The sequence below is a fragment of the Geotrypetes seraphini genome, chromosome 9, assembly GCF_902459505.1.
Source record: "Geotrypetes seraphini chromosome 9, aGeoSer1.1, whole genome shotgun sequence".
Classification (NCBI taxonomy): domain Eukaryota; kingdom Metazoa; phylum Chordata; class Amphibia; order Gymnophiona; family Dermophiidae; genus Geotrypetes; species Geotrypetes seraphini.
The window spans coordinates 181,343,707-181,367,537 of record NC_047092.1 but is presented as its reverse complement, the minus strand read 5'-3'; the positions used below and the strand labels follow the sequence as shown (position 1 = coordinate 181,367,537).

General features: G+C 45.8%; 1 protein-coding gene across 17 annotated transcripts in view; it reads right to left on the bottom strand.

Annotated features, from left to right (window-relative positions):
• Positions 1 to 737: 737 nt before the first annotated feature.
• LOC117366928 (probable cation-transporting ATPase 13A4) overlaps positions 738 to 23,831 on the bottom strand; it is a 111,921-nt gene continuing 88,827 nt past the window's right edge. Inside the window, exons 26-31 of one of the 17 annotated variants that reach the window (XM_033958974.1) lie at positions 22,964 to 23,036; positions 20,962 to 21,133; positions 12,416 to 12,495; positions 7,596 to 7,684; positions 5,484 to 5,564; positions 738 to 1,857 (exon numbers count right to left, since the gene is read on the bottom strand). In XM_033958974.1, the coding sequence (XP_033814865.1) occupies positions 1,630 to 1,857; positions 5,484 to 5,564; positions 7,596 to 7,684; positions 12,416 to 12,495; positions 20,962 to 21,133; positions 22,964 to 23,036 (723 nt within the window). In that variant the 3' untranslated portion in view covers positions 738 to 1,629. Of the gene's footprint in view, positions 1,858 to 5,482; positions 5,618 to 7,595; positions 7,685 to 8,261; positions 9,150 to 12,301; positions 12,496 to 20,961; positions 21,134 to 22,963; positions 23,037 to 23,831 lie in introns of those variants that run through there. The other 16 variants (XM_033958973.1, XM_033958975.1, XM_033958976.1 and 13 more) reach the window with 16 other exon arrangements.

The window sequence follows — 23,831 nt, the reverse complement described above, 5'->3', positions numbered from 1 at the left end:
GGTAGGTCGCCAAAATTGCACCCCATCCATTAGCCTCCCTTGCTCGGCCATGGCTGGGGCAGGAGCGCTTACAGCAGGGGTGTCAAAATCCCTCCTGGAGGGCCGCAATCCGGTCGGGTTTTCAGGATTTCCCCAAGGAATATGCATGAGATCTATTTGCATGCACTGCTTTCATTGTATGCTAATAGATCTCATGCATATTCAGTGGGGAAATCCTGAAAACCCGACTGGATTGCGGCCCTCGAGGAAGGATTTTGCCACCCCCTGGCTTAGAGCATGCCACATAGTGTGCGATTCGACTAATTTTTGGTCTGAAAAAAATCTGAACATATCACCCCATATTATAAAAAATGACACTGGTTATATTCAAATTTGCGTGTCTATGTTATAAGACGTGGTTAGGTTTTGCATCTATTTACCTTTCAAAACATTTTCTATTCTCCACTAGTTTACGACCTACTGGTGGAACTTTGTTCTCTTTTCCCACGTTGAAAGGATGTATTTATGAAAGATTCCTGGACGAAACTATCTTATTCAGGCTGGTATTTGGGGGGTAAAACTGTAAGCAATCTGTTAATAATTTCTTCTACATATCAATCATTTAGAAGATCTCCGAAAGCATGTTATCTGAACATAACCTCAGATTACTTAATATACTACTGTTTTTGGCTATTAAAAACATACTACACTGTTGGAAATATCTATCCAAAGTAGACTATATCTCTTGATGGAATACGGTTTGTTTGACACGTTTCAAGTTTTTATTAAAAATTTCATATACCACCTTATCAATTTATTTCAAGGTGGTTATACATTTTAAAATAGGGTAAAAACAAATAATACAAATTAAGATACTATGTTGTACTATTTAAAGCATCTTTTGTTCTCTGTATGCCTGTTTTCACTTTTCGTACAACTAGGTTGTATCATGTCTTTGTCATCATTTATGTACTCAACTTTCGTACAAAATCAATAAAATCTTTGAACAAAAAATAAAAAGACCACATTGTCAAACTGCCAATTTCTGGAGAGATCTGCTCTGTTAATGAAATGTGATAATTGAGGCTTGTTATCAGGTGGAGGTACCAGAAAACCTAGAATTTCTACAGCTTCTGGAAGAACCATTTGCAACCCATAAGGAGGATTCTTAGAATAGTTGAGTTGAGCATACAGTAGAATAGCATTGTAGTAACCAAACTGGGAAAATAATAATTTCCATCTGCAACGTATGTCTACACCTTGAACATTTCAATGATATTCAGTTGATAGAAGAGTAGGCCAAGACTCATAAAGTATGTCGTTCCTGACACAGTTGTTCCTCTGCATTCATATTTCATTAAACCATTTGTGTCGTCTGCTAAGAATACATAGGCTCGAAAGCTTCTTTTCCTTCAATAAGTATTTCTAATCTAATCTGAATTTAGTTAAGAGGCCCAAAGGTAGGATGGGTAGAATTAGTTACATCTCATCGATAAGCAGATAGGGCAGAAGTGGGAAGGATATACAATTACATAGAGGATGGCAATATCATATACACAGATGGGATAATAGGTAGCAATAAAGTCAAATAGGGGCGATGGAATGAAGCCGATTGTTAGCTAGGTAAGAATCTGAACAGTATGGAATTTCTCAAAGATGCACGTTTTCAGCTATTTCTTCCTCGTATGCTGGATTCCTGTAGACTTCATTGCCATCAGTTGGGGAACTAATCGGGTCTGCATATTCAGTCTTATACAACGGAGGCCAGTTGGGGTCAGTCGCCAGTTCTCTACGCAATATTCTATACTGACTTTTTGAATGATAACCGACACATTTTTTAATCTTCAGCCAGAACGATCTATTGTCAATGATGGCCTCCTGAAAGATGAAGGACATTTCCTAATTTTAAAGAAATTCAACAGTATGAAAGAGGAGACAAAAGGTGAGCTTAGGCTAGAATTCTATAGTGGCATTTATACGCGGAACTGTAGAATTTGCACTTACTGTAGGCCCTGATTCTAAAAATGGTGCCTAATTTCTAGGCGCTGTTGAGCACAATTGTTAATAGAATTTCACCTAGTGATGCCTAAGCAGTCTGAAGGTGTTGAAACTGTTAGGCGCACTCCTAAATGAGTGTGCCTAAGTCAAACCATGCCCCAAATCTTCCCCTAACCACACCTACTTTCTGGCAGGCTTCTCAGAGTAGGTGCCAGTAGCATAGAAAGGGGAGCAGGGTCAGGGGGGCAGTCCACCCAGGTGCCTTTTTGATGAGGGCACAGGCAGCCATCCTTCTCTTTGCCCGCCCCCCCATTCCCTCCATCCCCCCAGCCGTGCGTTCACGCCACTTCCTTTCCCCCTACCTCTATAGCGTTCCTGGCGCAATCGGCAACCCCCAACCTGTTGTCGTGCCAGTGTCGGCTCTCCCTCTGACATCACTTCCTGGACCCGCACTTAGGCAGTGATGTCAGAGGAAGAACCGACGCTGGCATGACAACAGGTTGGGGGTTGCTGCTCATGCAGAAATGTTACAGAGGAACAGGGAAAGGAAGCGGTGTGTGCACGGCAGGAGAGGGCGGGAAAGGAGCATGTGGAGGTGGGAAGGTGGCGAAGAGAGTGGGGGAGGGGCACCTCTCACCCTCGCTACACCACTGGTAAGTGCCTATCAAGATAGGTGTCTACCGGCTAATTATTTTTTAAATTGTTTTTCAAGTAATGGTGCTGATTCAGCTAATCAAGAAAATTTGTGTAGTCTAAATTTTCAGGCACCATTTATAGAATCTGGGTCTTAGAGCACATCATCCTGGCATCTACATTTCAGCGGGCTTTTCATAATTTACCCCATAGGGGGCAATGTCATAAAGGTCACAAACATTAAGTGACAAACTTCAGCTCACTGAGTGCTAATTCGGTAATGGCATTACAGGACGATGGGGTAAGTCTGCATTTATGTGACATTAGGGCATGCATTTCTGCTGTGTCATGCCTCAATGCAGCACTTTATCATGCAACTTTCAAAATGTTGTAATTCACCGACATTAATATTGGACACGCCCAAGCCCCTTCCCCTGCGAATGCTCCCTTGCATTCAATGAAGTAGTGAGAGGGGGCAGGGGGGTGACCCGCCCCAGCCGCCATCTTGCTCGGGGCGTAGCACCCCCCTCCTCCTCCTCTTCCTCTCTGCCACTCCTCTCCTTGCCACATGCATGCTCCTTGCCTTTCCCCACACCTTATTTTAGTTCCCCAGTGCAAGGCTGCTGTCCGCATCGGTGCTCTCTCTCGGATGTCACTTCTGGGACCCGGGCCTAGGAAGTTACATCAGAAGGCGAGCCGACACGAATGTGGGTACGCTGCTCATGCTGGAGAAGTTAAAAAGGAACAGGGAAAGGGAAGGGGGTACGCATGCAGCGGAGGGGGGGGGGGCACCGCTCACTCTTATTATGCCACTGCTTGCATTTACACATTAAGGGGGTCTTTGCATGTTACCTTCTACAGGACTCATTTTATTCCTATGGACTTTGCTGCAGATAACATGCACTAAATTTTAGTGAAAGGTCCTGTAAGTCAGTCGAGTGCTAAAGCTATAGACGACCGCTTAGCGCATGATTTGCAGTTACAGGTGTAACTGTTACATTCTCTTGTGGATTGCTAGTATCATCTAACTTGCATGCACATTTGGCGACTAACTTTAGGTGATAGGGAGACACCTTATGGTATCTCTTGAAGATTGTCCTTATGTTTATTTTATCTTATGTTTTTAACTATCCGTTTGTTTTTACTATGTGCTCATTGTGTATGTAAACTTTGAAAATTGAGTTTTCCTCGTTAATACTAGGTATTGTTATCGATTCTTCACGTATATTTAAGGACCAACTAAACTCACTTATTAAAAAGTGTTTTTTCAGCCTCCGTGCTCTGAGAAGAGTGAGAGCGCTTTTTCACCACCAACACTTCTCTGTATTGGTTCAATCAATCATTTTGGCAAGGCTGGATTACTGCAATTCAGTGTATTTAGGTCTTTCAAAGGTCAGTTTGCAGAGATTTTAATTAATACAGAACACTGCAGCTAAACTTATCTTTGGTAAGAGTAAATTTGATCACGTAACCCCTCTGCTCAAGGAATTACATTGGCTTCCAGTGTATCTCAGAATCCAATTTTAGTGCATTTGTATTGCATTTAAGATCCTTTTTGGCATTTTTGCCACTTTGATTCCTTTAAACTGAAATGTTCATAGATCTCATCTTGCCAGAAGTTCTCAAAAATTAAAACTTACATTTCCCTCTCTCAGTGGTAAAAACAGAACCTTTAAGAGATTTAGTTATTCTTTTGCTTTTAAATGAACCAAATTGTGGACTGCTTTACCGCTTACATTAAGAAGTTTAGGTTCTTTTGCTTTATTCCGAAAAGTTCTGAAAACTTTTTTTGTTTGCTGAACATTTTGGAAATTAAATATTTCAGTCTACTTTTTCTTGTCAAATTTATGTATTATATTTTACATTATTGTAAACTAAGTCGAGCTCCTCTTGGTTGATGACTTTGTCTAAGGGGTCCTTTTATCAAGCTGGGGTAGGGATTTAACGCATTAAACCGCCTGTCATGCTAGCCGCTAATGCCTGCATTGAGCAGGCGTTAGTTTTTTAGCCAGCCGCGGGGGTTAGCACATGATGAAATGTCCGACGCGCTAATCCCGCTACCGCGGCTTGATAAAAGGAGCCCTAAGTTTTCGTTTCGTTAAACAGTATATACATTTTAAAAATAAATAATTTACGTGTTCATCTTCCAATCCCACCAAGAATACAAATTAAATTCTACTGCCTACTATTTAAGACTTTATACGGAGACAGTCCAAACTACCTGAATAACCGCCTCATCCACAACACCGCAACCAGACATAGGAAAACTTATACCCCATTCTCAGATGCTCAAGGCCCAGCAGACGAGGAGGCCGATCTTCAAGTGCCCAGATGAGGGTAAGAAGCGGCGGGGGGTGCCCAATTGTGTCGGGGGGTGCCCAATCATGGCGGGGGGGGGGGTCGGATCGTGGCGGGGGGGTGCCCAATCGTATCGGGGGGGTCGGATCGTGGCGGGGGGTGCCGGTTTGAGGCAGGGGGGGTGCCTGATCACAGGGGGGTGCCTTCGAGGGGAGCAATGCCGGTTCTCGGGGGGGGAACGCATCAAAGCGAGTTTCCATTATTTCCTATGGGGAAACTCGCTTTGGTAAACGAGCATTTTGGATTTTGAGCATGCTCCTGGAACGGATTATGCTCGTAATCCAAGGTACCACTGCAAATCACTTTGAAAAGAGAAAAGATCCCTGAGGCAGACAAGAGCCGAAACGCTGGACGTGTCAAGTCAAATATTTTGAAATAAAGTTCCAATTCTAAAGGCGGTTTCACTCTTGTTGGGTGGTGGTGTTTTCTGCGATATACGATGCAAACACACTTATTTCTCCAATGCTTTTATTCTGAATAATCAATTGGGCAGTTAAACAAAGAAGTGTACTTACCTCTACTGCAAATGAAATGACAAAAAGTATAACGAGCATGATGAGAACAGCGACCCTCCACATCGTTGGGGTACAGACCAGCTACAGAAAAAGCACAACGGTTGGAAGTCAGCCTGGCTTTGACCCAATGAATTCTACAATAAAACATAAGAGTCGCCTTATTGGGTCAGACTAAGGGTCCATCTAGCCCAGTATCTGTTACCAACAGTGGCCAATCCAGGTTACAGGTACCTGGTAGAGTCCTAAAAAGTGACAAGACTCGATGCTGATAAACCCCATGGATAAGCAGTGGCTTTCCTCCAAGTCTACCTTAATACTGTAGTACACTTCAGATGGATGATAGGCCATATGTCAGGAGTTGGGCAAAACCTTTCTATATATACAGTGCTCCCCCGAGATTTGTGGTGGTTCCGTTCCAGGAACTCCTGGGAATCTTAAAAAACCGCGAATATGGTTTTTCATGGGGGAACCCGAAGAGGGTAGCAGGAGAGGGCAGCAGGAGAGCAGCAAGAGCGCCGCGAGTGCAGGAAATCACTCACGGTACCCTCCAATCGCATGTCAAAGCAGCTCCTGATTGGATAAGGCCCGACTTCATGCAGGAAGCGGCGGTCGGAGCGTACCGCGAGTGATTTCCTGCACTCGCGGTGCTCCGGCTGCTCTCTCCTGCCTCTCCCACTGCCCTCATCTTGTCGGCAGTTCACGGTTGGAAAATGACCGGGACTGAGAACCGCCGACCGCAAACAACCGGGGGAACACTGTATATTGAAAATTAGGGATGTAGCCATGGAGTGGGCCTGGACGGGACAGGCAGACACTGGCCACCAGCAGTAGTTCCTATATCCTGAAGCTGACCTGGAGCCTTCTCTCTGATGCATTTACATTTTGCGTTAGAGGAAAGGCTTCCGGGTCAGCACCGGCAGCATGAAGACTCTGCAACTGGTGACCTGACGGGAAGGAGAGAGGCTACACAAGCTAAGAGTATGGGAAGGGAGGGGGGCAGCAGCATAGCGAGGGTGAGAAGCACCCCTCTCCCACACTCTTCTCTGTCCCCACTCCTACATGCTCCTTCCCCAACCCCCATTGCTGCGCGGACGCCACTTCCCTTTCCCCGTACCTCTGTAACATTCCAGATGTGAACTGCAACCCCCCAACCTGCTGTCACACTTGCGTGGGCTCTCCCTCTGACATCACTTCTTAGGTGCAGGTCCAGGAAGTGATGTCAGAAGAAGAGCCGACGAGGACGCCACAGCAGGTTGGGGGTTTCTGTTTACGTCAAGAATGTTACAAAGGTATGGGGGAAGGGAAGTGGTGTACATGAACGGCAGTGGGAGGGCAGGAAAGGAGAGGGGGTTGAGAGGAGGATGGGTACCATGCCCCCCTATGAAGATAGTGCCCAGGGTGAACTTCCCCCCCTTACTACACCACTGAGGGGGAGGGGAGATGCTGCATGGGCTGCAAGGGGTGTGGTGGAAGGGAGAGATACTGCATGGGCTGGGGGGATGGGAAGAGAGGGTAAGTGAGATGCTGCATGGACTAGGGGAGTGGGAAGGGAAGGAATTAGAAAGGCTGCATGGGCTGTGTGTGTGGGGGGGAAGTGGGAAGGGAGGGAAATATACTGCATGGGCTGGAGGAATGGGAAGGGAGGGAAAGTGAGATGCTGCATGGACTAGGGGTTTGGGAAGGGAGGGAATTAGAGAGGCTGCACAGGCTGTGTGGGGGTGGGGGAAGTGGGAAGGGAGGGAAATATACTGCATGGGCTGGAGGAATGGGAAGGGAGGGAAAGTGAGATGCTGCATGGACTAGGGGTTTGGGAAGGGAGGGAATTAGAAAGGCTGCACAGGTTGTGTGTGTGGGGAGGGGGGGATGTGAAGGGAGAGAAAGAGAGAGATGCCCAATTTGGGCTCAGGCCTTCCCATAATTCGCTGTCTGGCGATGCCACTGTTTGAAATGAGTTTCATCAGAGTGGTCCGTGTGGTACGAATAATGCCACAGCTTGCTTACTGTAATGGTCTGTATGTTCAAACCAAAAGGCTTGCATTGGCTATGCAGATAATAATCACAGTTCAGTTATCGTGCACAATGCCAATCTCTATAGAAACCATATATGTTTACCTGCAACCTATTGTACAGCTCCTGAATGTCCGCAAATAGGAGGAAAAGTAAGACACTAAGCTGTCCTATCAACACGAGTACAAAGAGATCTGAAGGAAGAAAAAGAGGGTTAGGAGGAGGGCAGGTGCATTCGCAGAGCATTTTCTAGGCCGTCTGTTTCTTACCTGGACCTGCTTAAGGGCATAAATGGCCATTTGACATTCATAGCTGTTTTAGTTGCCATTGATTTTATTGATTATTCGGTTGTGTCCTGCCATGATGCAACTAAGGCAAAGTGAGCCATCAAATGTTATTAAAGAAATTGTGCTCTAAATCTGATTGACTAATGGCTCTACATTGAAAAGGTCCAGGCGTCCAATTTAGGGCCCGTTTTACAAAGCCGCTGTAGCAATTCACCTGCAGCAAATGCAATGAAGCAGTGGCGTAGTAAGAGGGGAGCAGGAGGAGGGGGGACCGTCCCGGGCACCGTCTCGTTGGGGGCACCGGCACCTCTCTGACACCCACCCCCCCCACTCCATGCTCGTGCTCTCTCTTCCCTACCGCCGGACCTCTTTAAAATCTTTGCCAGCGCAAGAAACTACTCTACTTGTTGCTCACACAGGCCTGGTTCCCTCTGAAATCACTTCCGGGTGGCGAGGCCAGGAAGTGACATCAGAAGGAAAGCCAACGTGAGCAGCAGGCAGAGAAGCTTCTCGCGCTGGCGAAGATTTAGAGGTGTGGGGGTGGGAAGGGACGGCGCAAGTGTGGCATGGGAGTGTGGAAGGAGCAAGGGGCAGAGAGGAGGGCGTGGGGCGATTGGTATGGAAGGAGGCGTGCTGAGAGGAGGGCGTGGGGGGGGTTGGTGTGGAAGGAGGGGGGCTGAGAGGAGGGCGTAAGGGGATTGGTGTGGAAGGAGGGTGCTGAGAGGAGAGCGTGGGGGGATTGGTGTGGAAGGAGGGGGGCCGAGAGGAGAGCGTGGGGGGATTAGTGTGGAAGGAGGGGGGCCAAAAGGAGAGCGTGGGGGATTGGTGTGGAAGGAGGGGGGCCGAGAGGAGGGCGTGGGGGACGTCACTGCCCCAGGCGCCTCCCACTCTCGCTAAGCCACTGCACTGGAGTCCATTCAGTTCCTAAAGACTTTGGTGCGTTTGCCAAGGGGGTTTGTAAATGGGGCCCTTGGTTAGACATCTGAATCTGGCAGGGATAGGCCTTCCCTGTTGAGTTCCTAAATTGATAGTGTTCAGTTTCCCAAAGGATCTAGCCTGCAAAATCTCAGACTTTCAAACCTGACCCAGCTGGGCATCGTACCTGGGATCTCTCCAGATCTGATTGGAAGTTTCTAGAAATTTGCATTTATCGTCCATTCTCTGGGTTAACAGAGGAAAACTCAGGCAGGGACATCTTTGGGCATGAGTTCAAGGGTCTCATTCACCTAGTCTATTGGCCAGTGTCTGAAGCTCGTCAGGAGAGAACAGACCTCGTCTTCATTCTCCAGCCTCTCCCCTTCTTGGAAGCAAATGAGTCCTTTTGCTGGCTTTGTCTGGGGTCACCACAAGTGATTTTGGAGGATCGTAACGGCTGCTCCCACCAACACAATATTGACCCCAATAGATACACAAGATGCATTACAAACATTGAATTAAAAACCCAACATGGTCAGATTGCAGCATTGAGGAGCGCAGTTCACCACTAGGGTGATAATTAGACCCAGGCTGAGTATGGGAAAAGAGGGTAGATTAAACAGGAGGCAGAGGCTATCGAAGGGAAAGAAACAAAGGGTTGGAGCAACAAAAAGCAGGCGGAGAGGTGATGGGCCAGGCAGATTAGCACAGTAGCCCGAAGAGCTGTTTGGTGAGTGGGGAAGTTGGGTTGAAGGGATTAGAGAGATAGGGCTAGATTCACTAACCTTCGACCTTTGTCCGTTTGTATGCAGGCCTACGAATTCACTACAGGCCTGCATGCAAATGGGGGGGCGATCGTTGGCACGCCCACCGACTGCACGGATCACTAGAGAGCGATCCTTGAGCATGCGCAGACCATCTGCCTTGCTTGTAGATGGTCTGCGCATGCTTTCAGCAAGAAACTTTTTTTTTTCCAAGCCTGTGGTTTTAACCCGCTTTAAGCCTGTGGGTTAAAACGACGGGCTTGCACTGCGGGGAAGAGCAGGAGAGTCGGGGCGGCAGGAGAGATTCGGAGCGAGAGCAGGCGATTGGGGCAGGCAGCAGATCGGGGCTGAAAGCAGAGAAGCAGGACAGAGAGAAGGGCGGCAGAAAGCAGGGCAGTCGGAAAGGACCTCAGCGTCTGGTCCTCAGCAGTTGCTTAGTTTGGATTGGTCAGCCTAGTCGGTGTCCCTCTTTTTTTTTTTTTTTAGTGAATCACGTCCCATGCCGTTTCCCCTCATTTGCATGCACGGATTGGAATCGGATCGGTACACAGGTTAGTGAATCGGGTCGGAGGGAAATCGGGTCGCAAAGGGGTCGCAAACTGATCGGTACACGATCGGTTTGCTTAGTGAATCTAGCCCTTAGTGTTACGGACTAAAAAGACAGGCTACAGGTCTATTCATAAACTGACCTCGCTGTATATAATATTAGCACAGGACAGGAGAAGGTTCGTCTGCACCTCCGCATTTCTAGAAAGTGCCATTTTTGTCTGGGTCATTTCTTTTCATACTAGTGTTCAAGCCCGTTACATTAACGGGTGCTAGTAAAGCCTCCTTCCCTCACATGTCCCCTATTTTCAGCCCCAGCTCCAAACCCATTTTTACCACCCCCTCAGCCCCCTTCTCCCATCTTTTCCCTTTCAGCTTCCAGCCCCAGCCCCCTTTTCTCACCAGCAGCATTTCCCTCCCTCTCCACTTCCCTGTGCAGCAGCAGCAGCATTCCCTCCCCCTCCATTTCCATGTTGAACAGCAGCAGAATTTCCCTCCCCCACCCCACTTCCCTGTGCAGCAGCATTCTCTCCCCCTCCACTTCCCTGTGCAGCAGCATTTCTGTTTGTTTCTGGCCGGCTCCCTTACAGTCCCTTGCCGAAGTTATTTTTGAGTTTAAAGCTGCTGCGGCGGCTCCTCTCATGATCCGCGCCTGTGTCGGAAGCCCTCTCTCTGACATAACATCAGAGAGGCTTCCGACGCAGGTGCGGCTCGTGAGAGGAGCCACGGTGGCGGCTTTGAACTTAAAAATAACTTCGGCAAGGGACTGTAAGGGAGCCGGCCAGACCGTGGGCCGCGCTGTGTTAAATGGAGTGAGGGCGGGAGGGAGGAGTCGCCTCCATGCGTCCCTGCTTAAGGTGCCTCTGTATGCGCAGAAGAAACCACCGCTGACTCCTTCTACTGCGCATGCAAAGCCACGGAGCTACAGAGCACGGATCACGCAGGTAGGAGTGCGCATGTGCGCTTAGGGTTTTATTATTAGTGATACATTTTGTGGTTCTCTGTATCTTTTGACTCGTTTGTGATTTTCAGGAGCCTGGAGCTCACAGCTTCCGTTTGATTCTGAACTGAGAGTGCAAGGGGTAAGAGATATGAACGAAGAGAAGTGAGTTTCAGGATAAATTCTTGATCACCTATCTTCGGAGGGTTCCAGAAAGTATATCAATAATACTAATGTGTGAACAGTGCACTGGAAGGTCTGGAAGTGGAGAGTCTTGCGCAGGATGTGGGGTACAGATGCTCTCCCAGCCAACCAGGAAGTCAGGCCATCCAATGCTGTGAGTGTTAAGAACATAAGAACCTAAGCAGTGCCTCCGCCGGGTCAGACCATAGGTCCATCCTGCCCGGCAGTCCGCTCCCGCGGCGGCCCAAACAGGTCACGACCTGTCTGAATCACCAGAAGGGGCTCCATTGCCACCTTGGTTTCTCATTGAAGTCCTATCTTCCCATCGTAGTCCTAACCCTCCGGTCTTGCACATGCACGACCTGTTGGGTTTCTATACTTATTACCTGGTTAGCTTTCTATACTTGTGTTACATCCCAGCTCCTCCCTCAGTATCCCACGATCCCTTTATCCCTCAGGAATCCGTCCAATCCCTGTTTGAATCCCTGTACAGTACTCTGCCTGATCACTTCCTCCGGTAGCGCATTCCAAGTGTCCACGACCCTTTGGGTGAAAAAAAACTTCCTTGCATTTGTTTTGAACCTATCTCCCTTCAGTTTCTCCGAATGCCCCCTCGTACTTGTTGTCCCCTTCAGTCTGAAGAATCTGTCCCTATCCACCCTCTCTATGCCCCTCATGATCTTGAAGGTCTCTATCATATCTCCCCTGTTGTGAGAATTGAGAGGGGAAAGGGGAGGGGAGAAAAGAGGAGGCAGGGAGAAGAGAAGGGAGACAGAGAAAAATAAACAGAGGGGATAGAAAGGGAAAAGAGAGGAAGAAAGAGAGAATAAGTGCCTGAGAAGGAGAAGGAAAGAGGGAGAAAGAGAAATTGAAAGAGGAGAGGCAAGAAAAAGCATGATAGAATGGCAGGGAGAAAATGTACTTTGTGTGTGAGGGGGAGAAGAGCAAGAGAGAGAATAGACTAGGAAAAGAGGGAGGTAGAGACAATGCCATTAGGTAAGGGGAAGGGGTTAGATGAGAGAGAGAGCTAGGGGAAAGGAGAGAGAAAGACAGCGGTAGGGAAGAAATGCCCGAGTCATTTATTTTATAAATAATAAAATGAAATAGATCTGATTGGGGAGAGCGAACTTTAAGGCTATCACAAATGTTTTCTATTTGCTAACGTATTACACGTACAGTTGGTATATATGGGTTGCCTAAAAGGTTTTCCTTTGGAGAATACAAACGACACGATGATGTCGTTGATGGTTGTCAGTATAAACAGTGTGGTGGTTTCATAATTTGCATAACCTTTCCTCTTTGCTTCTTCATCCACATTCATGGAGGTGTCTGTCAAGTTGGTGAGGCTTCCATTGCCCAAGTTGCATGCACTACAAAAGAACCAATTAGCATCAAAACTTTGATCCTCAACAAAATATTTTAGGTACTAATTACTATAGCAGTAACTCATAGATCACATGGAGGTCATAAAAACATAAGAATTGCCCTACTGGGACAGACCAAAGGGATAGGATTAGAGGTAAGTTACAAAAATTAGTCAGGGACCACTGTTCAGGCAATAGGCCTGATGGGCCGCCGCGGTAGCGGACCGCTGGGCAAGATGGACCTCTGGTCTGCCTCAGTGGAGGCAACTTCTTATGTTCTTATGTTCTCAATATCCTGTTTCCAACAGTGGCCAACCCAGGTCCCAAGTACCTGGTAGAAACCCAAAGAGTATCAACATTCCAGAGCTAAGATTGTGATGTCATAATACCTCATTCCACCAATGCCTAAGAGCCAACCTCAGCAGTGATGTCACAATGGCTGGCTTGTCCTATACTCGGCTCACATAAGAACATAAGAGCAGCCTTACTGGGATAGACCGAAGGTCCATTAAGCCCAGTACCCTGTTTCCAATAGTGGCCAACCCAGGTCCCTAGCTAGATCCCAAATAGTAAAACAGATTTCATGCTGCTCATCCTAGGAATAAGCAGTGGATTTCTCCAAGTCATCTCAATAATGACCTATGGACTTCTCTTTTAGGAAATTATCCAAACCTTTTTTAAACCTTGCTAAGCTAACTGACTTCACCACATTCACCAGCAACGAATTCCAGAGTTGAAATATATGCTGTGTCTGTATTAAATCTACCACTTAGTATCTTCATCGCATTCCCCCTAATCCTAGTAATTTTGGAAAGAGTAAACAATATTCAAAGGATTCACCCAATTTACGACCAGATTTAGGAGGACAAATCTTAGCTTTAGAATTTTTTGCGCCAAAGACTGATTATATTGGACTGGAAAACATTTCATGGGCTCTTGCTGGGAAGACTTGGATGCATGTCAATGGTGTGGTTAAATTTTAAATATAGCCTGCCAATATTTAGTGATGTACAGTTAAATTTAACAAGTTAACTCTGATTGGGAAGACCAATGCCCTAAAGTTAACTAATGTAATTAAATTAACAAATTAACCCCCCCCCTTTTTTTTTTTTTTTTCTAAGCCATGATAGAGGTTTCTACTAGGGCCTGGAGCACTCAATGCTCTGATGCTGCTCCAACGCTTCAACAATTCCTATGAGCATTGGAGCCCTTAGCGTTCTGGGCTGTGGTAAAAACCTCCACCGTGGCTTAGTACAAGGGGTGTGTGTGTGTGTGTGTGTAAATTAACTTACTAATTATGAAGGAGTCTGGGACTGGTTTTCCTAAGTGTTGAACTAAGTTTTCTCTTTAATAAAATGCTGAATTATGTTTAGCCTAATAGAAGAATAGCAAAACCCAAAAATAATGGGAGATGTAGAAATACAAAAAAAGACAAAAGAACCCCCAAACCCCAAGCAATGGAACTGGATAGGGGGGAGAGACAAGAAAAGGAATGGTAAATCTACTCAAAAAGCAACCCAATAATAAAGTTTAAGTTTTAAATGCTCGGAAAAGCCCTCAGTCACACAGCCACCCGCTGGAAACTCCCAGAAATAATGTCTGTCACTGGCTTACACCCAGAAGAGTGTTAACTGTGAAACATCCCCGGCCTTTCTCCGTGCTAATAATAAGTGAAGAAAGTGCACCCAATAGTGCTGAGTGTGAAAAAGTATATATAAATCAAAAAAACACACTCTACCATTCACTAAAACTGTCTCTACCCCGTATCCAGGGGGCCAAAATAAGAGAATCAAACGTCCATATCCAACAATGCAACAGTCCAACTAGAAGTACATAGCTTCTCCGTGGAACACAACAGCCATTAGATATCAAATTTGTCCAGATGTCAAATTCGTCCAACGGGACTCCGTTTCGGGGGTGAAGACCCCCTTCTTCAGGAACGACTGGACTGCGCTGTATCCCCCAAATCATCCGACACAGCTTAGATTGACAGAACGGAGAAGCTATGTACTTCTAGTTGGACTGTTGCATTGTTGGATATGGACGTTTGATTCTCTTATTTTGGCCCCCTGGATACGGGGTAGAGACAGTTTTAGTGAATGGTAGAGTGTGTTTTTTTGATTTATATATACTTTTTCACACTCAGCACTATTGGGTGCACTTTCTTCACTTATTATTAGCACGGAGAAAGCCCGGGGATGTTTCACAGTTAACACTCTTCTGGGTGTAAGCCAGTGACAGACATTATTTCTGGGAGTTTCCAGCGGGTGGCTGTGTGACTGAGGGCTTTTCCGAGCATTTAAAACTTAAACTTTATTATTGAGTTGCTTTTTGAGTAGATTTACCATTCCTTTTCTTGTCTCTCCCCCCTATCCAGTTCCATTGCTTGGGGTTTAGGAGTTCTTTTGTCTTTTTTGAATTATGTTTAGCTGCAGACCTAACTTATCTCATGTTCTAGCTTGCCTGCACTGAGTGTTTTAGCTTGGACATTCAAACTTCTTATGGCTATCTCAGCATAAACGACATGTAACAGAAAGACTGCAGGGCCTAGATAAGTGACCTGCTAATGACCTGCTAGTGCGAGCTTAGCACCAATGATTGTTAAGAAAAGTAACACGTGAAAAGTTTTTTCTAGAATTCAGTTGTTTAGCCAGAAGAATGTATAACTATCTCTGTAACTTCCTGGTTTCGGGACTTCTGAAGCCAGCTTGGAGCTCAGGAGTCACATACATATGCTAATAAACCATCTGTGCTTTCTTCAAGTCTCTAAGTTTTGTGACTGCCCAAAGTGACCTTTCAATTAAACTAATTAAAGTTAACTAATTAAAGTAGCAACTTTCACTGGTTCAATGTTATTGGATACTTTTTAGGAAAAAGAAATTAGCAGACAGAGTTAACTGGACAAATGATCCAGTTAAGGGGGGTTCGTTACATTTTAACACAGTTTGTTTACCATGGAAGTTACTAATGTAGTGAATAAAGTAACTGGCCACGAACCTTGCACCCCAGGAGAACTGGGCCAAATAATGAGCAGGCTGAGAATTCCTTAAAGGAGCTGGTGTGGGAACAATGGAAGCTACCTCCTCCTCTCTGCCCAGGATAGTCCCTCCTTCCCAGTGACCCTTCCCCCACCCCCATATGTCCCCTGAGCCTACCGTAAGCCATCTCTGGTAGTCTAGGGTAGGCCAAGAAGGGATGATTTGCAGTCACTACTTCTGTGTTGCCACGCCATGTGCATGATGTTATTGCATCGTATCTGTGCATGCGCGGATGTCCTGCCCAACAAGAGCAGGCAGCGGGGGATGGGATTGGAGGTGGGACGGGGCATGATGGGGCGGAACCAGGGCAGGGATGGGTGGGACTGGGCGGGCTTGGGGGCGGGTCTAGGGAGGTCTGGATTTTCCATTGGTGACCCTTGTTATAAGCAATATCATCTACTGTATTACTGTGTCCAACCTTTATGTCAGCCTGAGCCTCTATCGCCAGATGTTGCAGGTACCCAGTATCCGTAGGGCTAAGAAGAACTGGATCATTCCTGCCAGGCCTACCCTAGACCACCAGAGTTGGCTTAAGGTAAGAACATAAGCATTGCCCCTGCCGGGTCAGATCAGGGGTCCATCGTGCCAAGCAGTCTGCTCCTGCGGCGGCCCACCAGGTCCATGACCTGTAAGTGCTCCTTACCTAGGATATTTATATCCCATTTACTTAATGTCCCCTAAGTAACCCTCTATCTGTACCCTGCTATCCTCTTCTCTTTCATAAGAACATAAGCATCAGTTTTGGGGATGTTACCTGACTATCTTGCTTCCCACATCTGGTTGAATTATCTTAACATGAGTACACGTAGAATAAATTTATTTAACTATCCCCCGTTAAAATCCTGCCAATACAAGAAGTTTTTTTGGACAGAATTTTTTCCTACCAGGCCGCTAAACTGAATATGTGGCTAGGAAAGCTTATATATTAGAGACCTCTTTATATTTTGATTTTAGGAAAACATTAAAGACCCGTCTGTTTGACATGTCTGTATCCTCCTAGAACCATAACTTTTTAATTTATTTCTTAACTGATGTACTTCAATTTTAATGTTTCTTAATTGATATAGTCCAATTTAATCGACTGTTTTAATGTTTTATTGATTGTAATGTTTTTTTTTAATTGATTGTATGTATTTTATCATGTTGTGAACCGCTTTGAACCTTTTTTGGTATAGCAGTATATAAAAATAAAATTATTATTATTATTAAAAGAGAGGGAGGATCTTCAGGCGAGCTCTTTTTGAGGGGGCTTTCTATGAGGGTTCTTTTTAGAGCGGGGTCTCTAGAGGGGAGGAGGCTCTTAGGGAGGAGTTCTTCAGGGAAACTGGGATGCATGCTTCCATTCTGCTCCCTTTAAGATGCTCCTGGGCTAGAAAAACATAGCAAGCTGGATTATTTGATTTATGTCATAGAGGTATTTTGCATGCTTTGCTTTGCGTCTATTATGTGTCTTGCAGCTGTCCGGATCTTGCTGTGTCACAGTAAGTGGGACAGACATTTCAACCGTCGTGTTGCGGCTTTCTTCAGGGTGTGACTGAAACAATAAACTTTAACTTAGTTTCTGTGTCCAATAAAAACAGAGTTCTAGCGCATGTAATGGGATGAACTTTCCAGTGGGAAGCTGCAAGCAGTCTGGTGAAGATTCCAATGAAGGCTTTATGTAGGATAATGGTCTATCCATATGTAGTCCCTGAGCTACAGACACCCAACTTAAGAGTGACTCATACTTAAGAATGCAGTCACGGCTTCATTTGAATTCATTGAACTCAAATGAAGTGTTACAAACTCCTACACTTCCCCTGTAGCAGATTCAGGAAAGACGCATAGCCACACTAAGAACACTGTGTGGTTGTTCATGCTGTACCTTAGAGGGAACACTGACAGTTGGCCCTTTTGTCAGCTGGGAGCAGAGGAAAGCAGCAAGAATCTTAAAATCTACAAGTTCCGACTTAAGAACAGCTTTAAAAATGTAACTCGTTCTTAATCCGGGGACTGTCTGTGTAGGAATAATCAGGCCTTTGTGACATCACTGAAGAGTTTGGCTCTTAGCCATTGGTGGAATGAGGCATTATGACATCACAATATCAGTTCTGGAATGTTGCTGGTGGCTTCATTTGATTTCACTGAGCAGTATTTCCAGTGGCATAGACTCTTACTCTTCTCCTGCAGCAGGTCCAGGAACGATGCATGGCCGCATTAAGAACAGTGTGTGGTTGTGCGTGCTGTACCTTAGAGCAGGGATCTCAAAGTCCCTCCTTGAGGGCTGCAATCCAGTTGGGTTTTCAGGATTTCCCCAATGAATATGCACTGAAAGCAGTGCATGCACATAGATCTCATGCATATTCATTGGGGAAATCCTGAAAACCCGACTGGATTGCGGCCCTCAAGAGGGACTTTGAGACCCCTGCCTTAGAGGGAACACTGGTAGGGACAGTTGGCCCTTTTGTCAGCTGGGAGCAGAGGAAAGCAGGAAGAATCTTAAAATCTACAACTTCTGAGTTACATACAAATCCGACTTAAGAACAGCTTTAAAAACGTAACTCGTTCTTAACCCAGGGACTGCCTGTATAGTGTGATAGATTTTTTCCACAGGAAGAATCATGCTGAGTAACGGAGTTTCCCATAGGAAGCTGCAGCTAGGATAATGGAGGGTTTTTTAGGAGTGCAATTTTATAAAAGGGATCCTATCCGGAGACTATTCTATAGAGCAAAGTATATAATAGTAGTTTAGCAGAGTCAATACACACATCTAATTTAGGCATAGAGCTGGTGAAAAATGCTCGCACCCAGATTGAGTAAAAAAGGCATGTAAATGACAGCATTTTATAATGCATTTGTGTAACTGTGAACCCTGCGGATGCTTCACAGATCCTGCACCCATTTTCACACTGTGTTTAGAGCACGGGTGTCAAAAGTCCCTCCTCGAGGGCCGCAATCCAGTCGGGTTTTCAAGATTTCCCCCATGAATATGCATGAGATCTATTTGCATGCACTGCTTTCATTGTATGCTAATAGATTTCATGCATATTCATTGGGGGAAATCCTGAAAACCTGACTGGATTGCGGCCCTAGAGGAGGGACTTTGATACCCCTGATTTAGAGGCTATCTTATAGAATGGCACATAGCCATGATCGGTGGCATAGTGATGGTTGGAGGCGCTTGGGGCAGTGGCACCCCCCCCCCCCCCCGGTGTCCTCCTCTCCAGCTTCCTGCTCCTTCTGCACCAACCCCTCCATGCCCTCTTCTTCGCCCTTCCACGCCACACTTGCGCCCTCCCTTCCCACCCCCGTACCTCTTTAAATCTTCACCAGCGTGAGCAGCTTCTCTGGTCTGCTGCTCACGCTGGCTTTCCCTCTGATGTCACTTCCTGGCCCCGCGACCCGGAAGTAATTTCAGAGGGAGCTGTGAGCAGGCTAGAGTAGTTACTCGCACTTGCAAAGATTTTAAAGAGGTACTGGGAGCGGGGAAGGGAGAGCACAAGCGTGGTGTGGGGGTCGGAGAGGTGCTGGAGCCCCCACCAAGGCAGCGCCCAGGGCGGTCAGCACCCCCCCACCCCCCTCTTAGTACACCACTGACCATGATATTGCTAATACTACTATTACTATATGTTGTGACCCCCCCGCCATCGGCTCTCCCTCCGATGTCACTTAATACGCGCAGCACCCAGAAGTGACATCAGCGGGAGAGCCGATGGGGTCACGAGGAGCACGTTGCTCATCACCACAAGCAACAACTTCAACTAGAGCTACAGGGGAAGGGAAGAGGGCGTTTGCAGGGTGAGGGGAGGAGTGGGAAGAAGTGGGGGGGGGGGGGGGCAGAGAGGAGGAGGGTTTCTGGTGCCCCAACCAACATAGCACCTGGGGCAGACAGCCCCCCTTGTCCCCCCGGTAGGATAAAGGGATTGAAGTTTCTAGCTGCAGTTACTTGGTAGATACTGGAGTTTCGAGTTGTCGCTGAAGGTAATATAGTGAAATTTCCAGTTGAAGCTGCAGGTAGGGCAATGGAGTTTCTGTGGCAAACTGCAGAGAGGGTAATAACAACATAAGAATTGCTGCTGCTGGGTCAGGCCAGTGGTCCATCGTGCCCAGCAGTCTGCTCCCTCTGTAGCCCCCCAGATCAAAGACCAGTGCCCTAAGATCAGCCCTACCTGCATACGTTCCAGTTCAGCAGGAACTTGTCTAACTTTGTCTTGAATCCCTGGAGGGTGTTTTCCCCTATAACAGCCTCCGGATTTCTCTGGGTGAAAAAGAACTTCCTTACGTTTGTACGGAATCTATCCCCTTTCAACTTTAGAGAGTGCCCTCTTGTTCTCTCTACTTTGGAGAGGGTGAACAATCTGTCTTTAACTTTGCCTTGAATCCCTGGAGGGTGTTTTACCCTATAACAGCCTCCGGAAGAGCGTTTCAGTTTTCTACCACTCTCTGGGTGAAGAAGAACTTCCTTACGTTTGTACGGAATCTATCCCCTTATAACTTTAGAGAGTGCCCTCTCGTTCTCTCTACTTTGGAAAGAGTGAACAGTCTCTCTTTCTCTACTAAGTCTATTCCCTTCAGTATTTTGAATGTTTTGATCATGTCCCTTCTCAATGTCCTCTTTTCAAGGGAGAAGAGGCCCAGTTTCTCCAATCTCTCACAATAAGGCAACTCCTCCAGCCCCTTAACTATTTTAGTCGCTCTTCTCTGGACCCTTTCGAGTAGTACCGTATCCTCCTTCATGTATGGTGACCAGTGCTGGATGCAGTATTCCAGGTGGGGGTGCAACATGGCCTGGTACAGTGGCATGATAACCTTCTCCGATCTGTTCGTGATTTCCTTCTTAATCATACATAGCATTCTGTTTGCCCTTTTCGCCGCTGCTGCGCATTGCGCAGACGGCTTCATTGACTTGCCGACCAGTACTCCCAAGTCTCTCCTGGGGTGCCTGTTGAAATTGCAGGCAGGGTAATTCATTTTCCAGTTGTCATCTACACTGCTCTGTGTCTACACTTAGAACCGGATTCTGTAAACAACACCTAAATTGGCAGTGCCTACAAAAATGGACACCGAACCCATCCCAATCATGCTTAGGCACCATTAACAAAATCACGACTAATGACGCTAAAGAAAAATCTTAGATGACTGACCTCTATTGAAGGAGTCTAAGTCCATTAGTGAATTGTGCCTAACAGCGCCTAAGTCCCACTAAGTTCAGCTCTGCCCCCTGACCACACCCACTTAGGCATAAGGCACCATTAATTTGTAAATGACGTAGTTTGTAAATGACAGGGTCAATTACCACACCAATTAAAGCCAATTAAAACAACTAAAAACACCTATCACCATCTAACTTACAGCACCATTTATAGAATATGGCCCTTAGTGACTCATTTCAGTTTAGTCTCATGCAAATGTATGGCTTGATTTGGGCATATGAGAAGGCGTTGCCTGAGTTTACCTAAAGTTCTCGGTGGAGTACCAGGGCTGCTGTTGAACCAGGACAAAGCCGCACGTCTGGCATGCTAAACTGAGGCAGACATTAAATATTACAGAAAGCATCAAGGGGGGTGAGACCAGCTGTGCCAAGGGTCTGTAGGGTGCCAGCTTCGGATAAGCACTGTTCAAGGGCACTGGAGACACAAAACAAAAGAACAAAAGCTGATCAGTTTCACTTTTGTTACACAACTGACCATGCCCTCAGCTACGCTGCGTTGATTTAACTCATCCCTGAAGAAACTGGTGTGATTTGCTGTCATGCATTTCCATGGTACTCTTTACATCCAGCATGCAAGCCCATGCAATAATTTAGAGAATGACACGGTGACAAAATTCATCACCGTCCCCGTCCCCGCGGATAACCGCGGGAAACCATCTTCATGTCATTCTTTAAAGAGAGAGGGAAGAATCAGAGTATGAATGGCCACAACCACTGACCCGCAAGCTTTGCTTTGAAGAATGCTGGTGTAGAAGGACCGAGGTTGAAAAAGACACTACAGAATGACAGTCTCTGGTATCCAGAGCAGATATTGTGATGTCATAATGCCTCATTCCACCAGTGCCTAAGAGCCAATCACATCAGTGATGTCACAATGGCTTCATTATCCTTGGCTCCCATAAGAATCAGAGTATGAATGGCCACAACCACTGACCCGCAAGCTTTGCTTTGAAGAATGCTGGTGTAGAAGGACTGAGGCTAAAATAGATACTAGAAAATGACATGGGATTATTTCCCGCGGGAACGGTGATGAATTTTGTCACCGTGTCATTCTCTATTGCAATTTACAGATGCACTGAGCAGAGACAGAGTTGATCCCTCATCCCTAACCGTGTGCTCTGTCTCACTTCACCCTGCCACTTCACAGTGCCGGTGGAGTTCATAGATCCAAATACATCTGGGCTTCTTTGTAATCTAATCAGAAGTCTTTTATTCCGCTATATTTCAATTCAGATTCAAAGTGGATCACAACAAGAAAACCCTACATTAAGGGGAGCACATATGTGTCATAATCCAAGAAAAGGGACCAAGTCTTAGAAATTGAAGGGAAAATTCTATAAGAAGCGCCCAAAAGTTTGGCGCCTAATTAGGCACTGTTCAGCGCGATTCAAGTAAAATTGGGCGCTGTTTAATGAATCACGCTGAGCGGAACCTATTTTGGAGACGCCCAAGAAATAGGCCAGCTCTAGGCACAACTAAAAGTTAGGCGCCTAGCTGAGCGCTTAAGCCCGCTTAAGAGCAGCGATTCTGCAACAAGGCGCCTAACATGTAGCCACGCCCACACCTAACACGCATAGCGCCTATTTTTTTGAAGGCCGCCTAAATTTCTAGAGGCGCCTTGTTTCAGAATCGCGTCTTCTTGATAGGCGCCTATGTTTCAATCAGCGCTAATTAAAAAAAACTTAATTGAGCTTGTTATTCAATTTAGATAGGCGCCTAGCTAGATGGGCGCCTCCGAAATAGGTGCCTACCTTTAGGCACTGGTTACAGAATTTGGGCCTGAGTTATTTAGCTGGCTAGGTAATCAAGAAGATGCTGATTCAAATGCAACAAACCATATCTTTCTATCATTTGCCAGAGATATAGCTTTTCAATCAACAAATTGTTGTGTCTAGTAGATAGAACCCAACTGACACTGTTGCCTCATTTCTCAAGTAAGCGTGCATGCACCAAGACTTGGTCTTAGATTGTGACACATAGAGTTGAAAGTTAATAGACAATTAGTTTAGAAACATTAAGGTGAACACTTTTCAAAAAAGTATGTAAAGTCTTGCAATAAATAATATATAAATCAAGGCTTTGTTATCTCTAATGGAAGACTGTTCCAAATCTGAACATCCTGATAAGAAAAGGCATTTGGAAACTGCAGTTTAAAACTACAACTACGAGGGGTTGCTGAAAAGTTCTCAGTCCAACCCACTTCCTAAATTCTGAAATCCAAATTTAAACACAGATAGATGCTTACTTGTTAAAACGGATAGGAAGACAACAACAAAATCTTGGATAAGATAATGATAAACTCCTAGGATTTTGGTTTGCTAGAAAATAGAGAAGACATTTTAAAAAAGCTTCCTGTACCCAGTCTTTTACGCCCCTTTGCACAAAACTACTTGAAACATGCCTTTGTTATCTTTCTTCTGGTCCTCTGCCATTCTGACTGCTTTCCCTGCTTCACTCAACTTTTCTAGATACCACATGCTTCCCTGTGCTCCACTTTCTAACATCTTTTTTACTTTTTGAATGCTATTCCTTCTGCCCTTTCTTTCTCAGATATTTATTTGGAAAGTCAGACAAAGTTTCCTTTTTTGACTTGTTTCTAGCTATATCAAAATTTGAGAAGGGACACATCCCCATGAAATTTACCTATGGATTTCCCCCTAATCTAATTTTATATCTCCTCTTAAGTCATCTAGCCCAGCTGTTGCATCAATAGCCCTGAGCAAGCACCATGCACCAGGGTTCCTTCTAAAACTCTTCAATCACAGCTCCTAAATCTGTCTTTTCACGATGACTGGGTTCCTTCCCTCTAGAGGGAGTGGAAGATCCAATCTAGGAATCAAGGATTTTGCATGGCAATACAGAGCACTGCCACTGAACCATAAGACTGGTCTTCCTCTTACTTTTGTTTTCTTTCTTAATAAAGATTTGTTCCTAGCTGTAGCACCTTTTAGTTGATCCCACTGTTCTTCTACGTCAATTGATTTTTCTATCTAGCCTTTAAAGTTGAGGAGAATGTGCTGAAATGTGGAGTTTCAACGTGAACGTGCTGATAACCTGCATTATTTTTCTCATTGATTTAAAACAATGTTTAACCCACCTATCTTTATACAGTA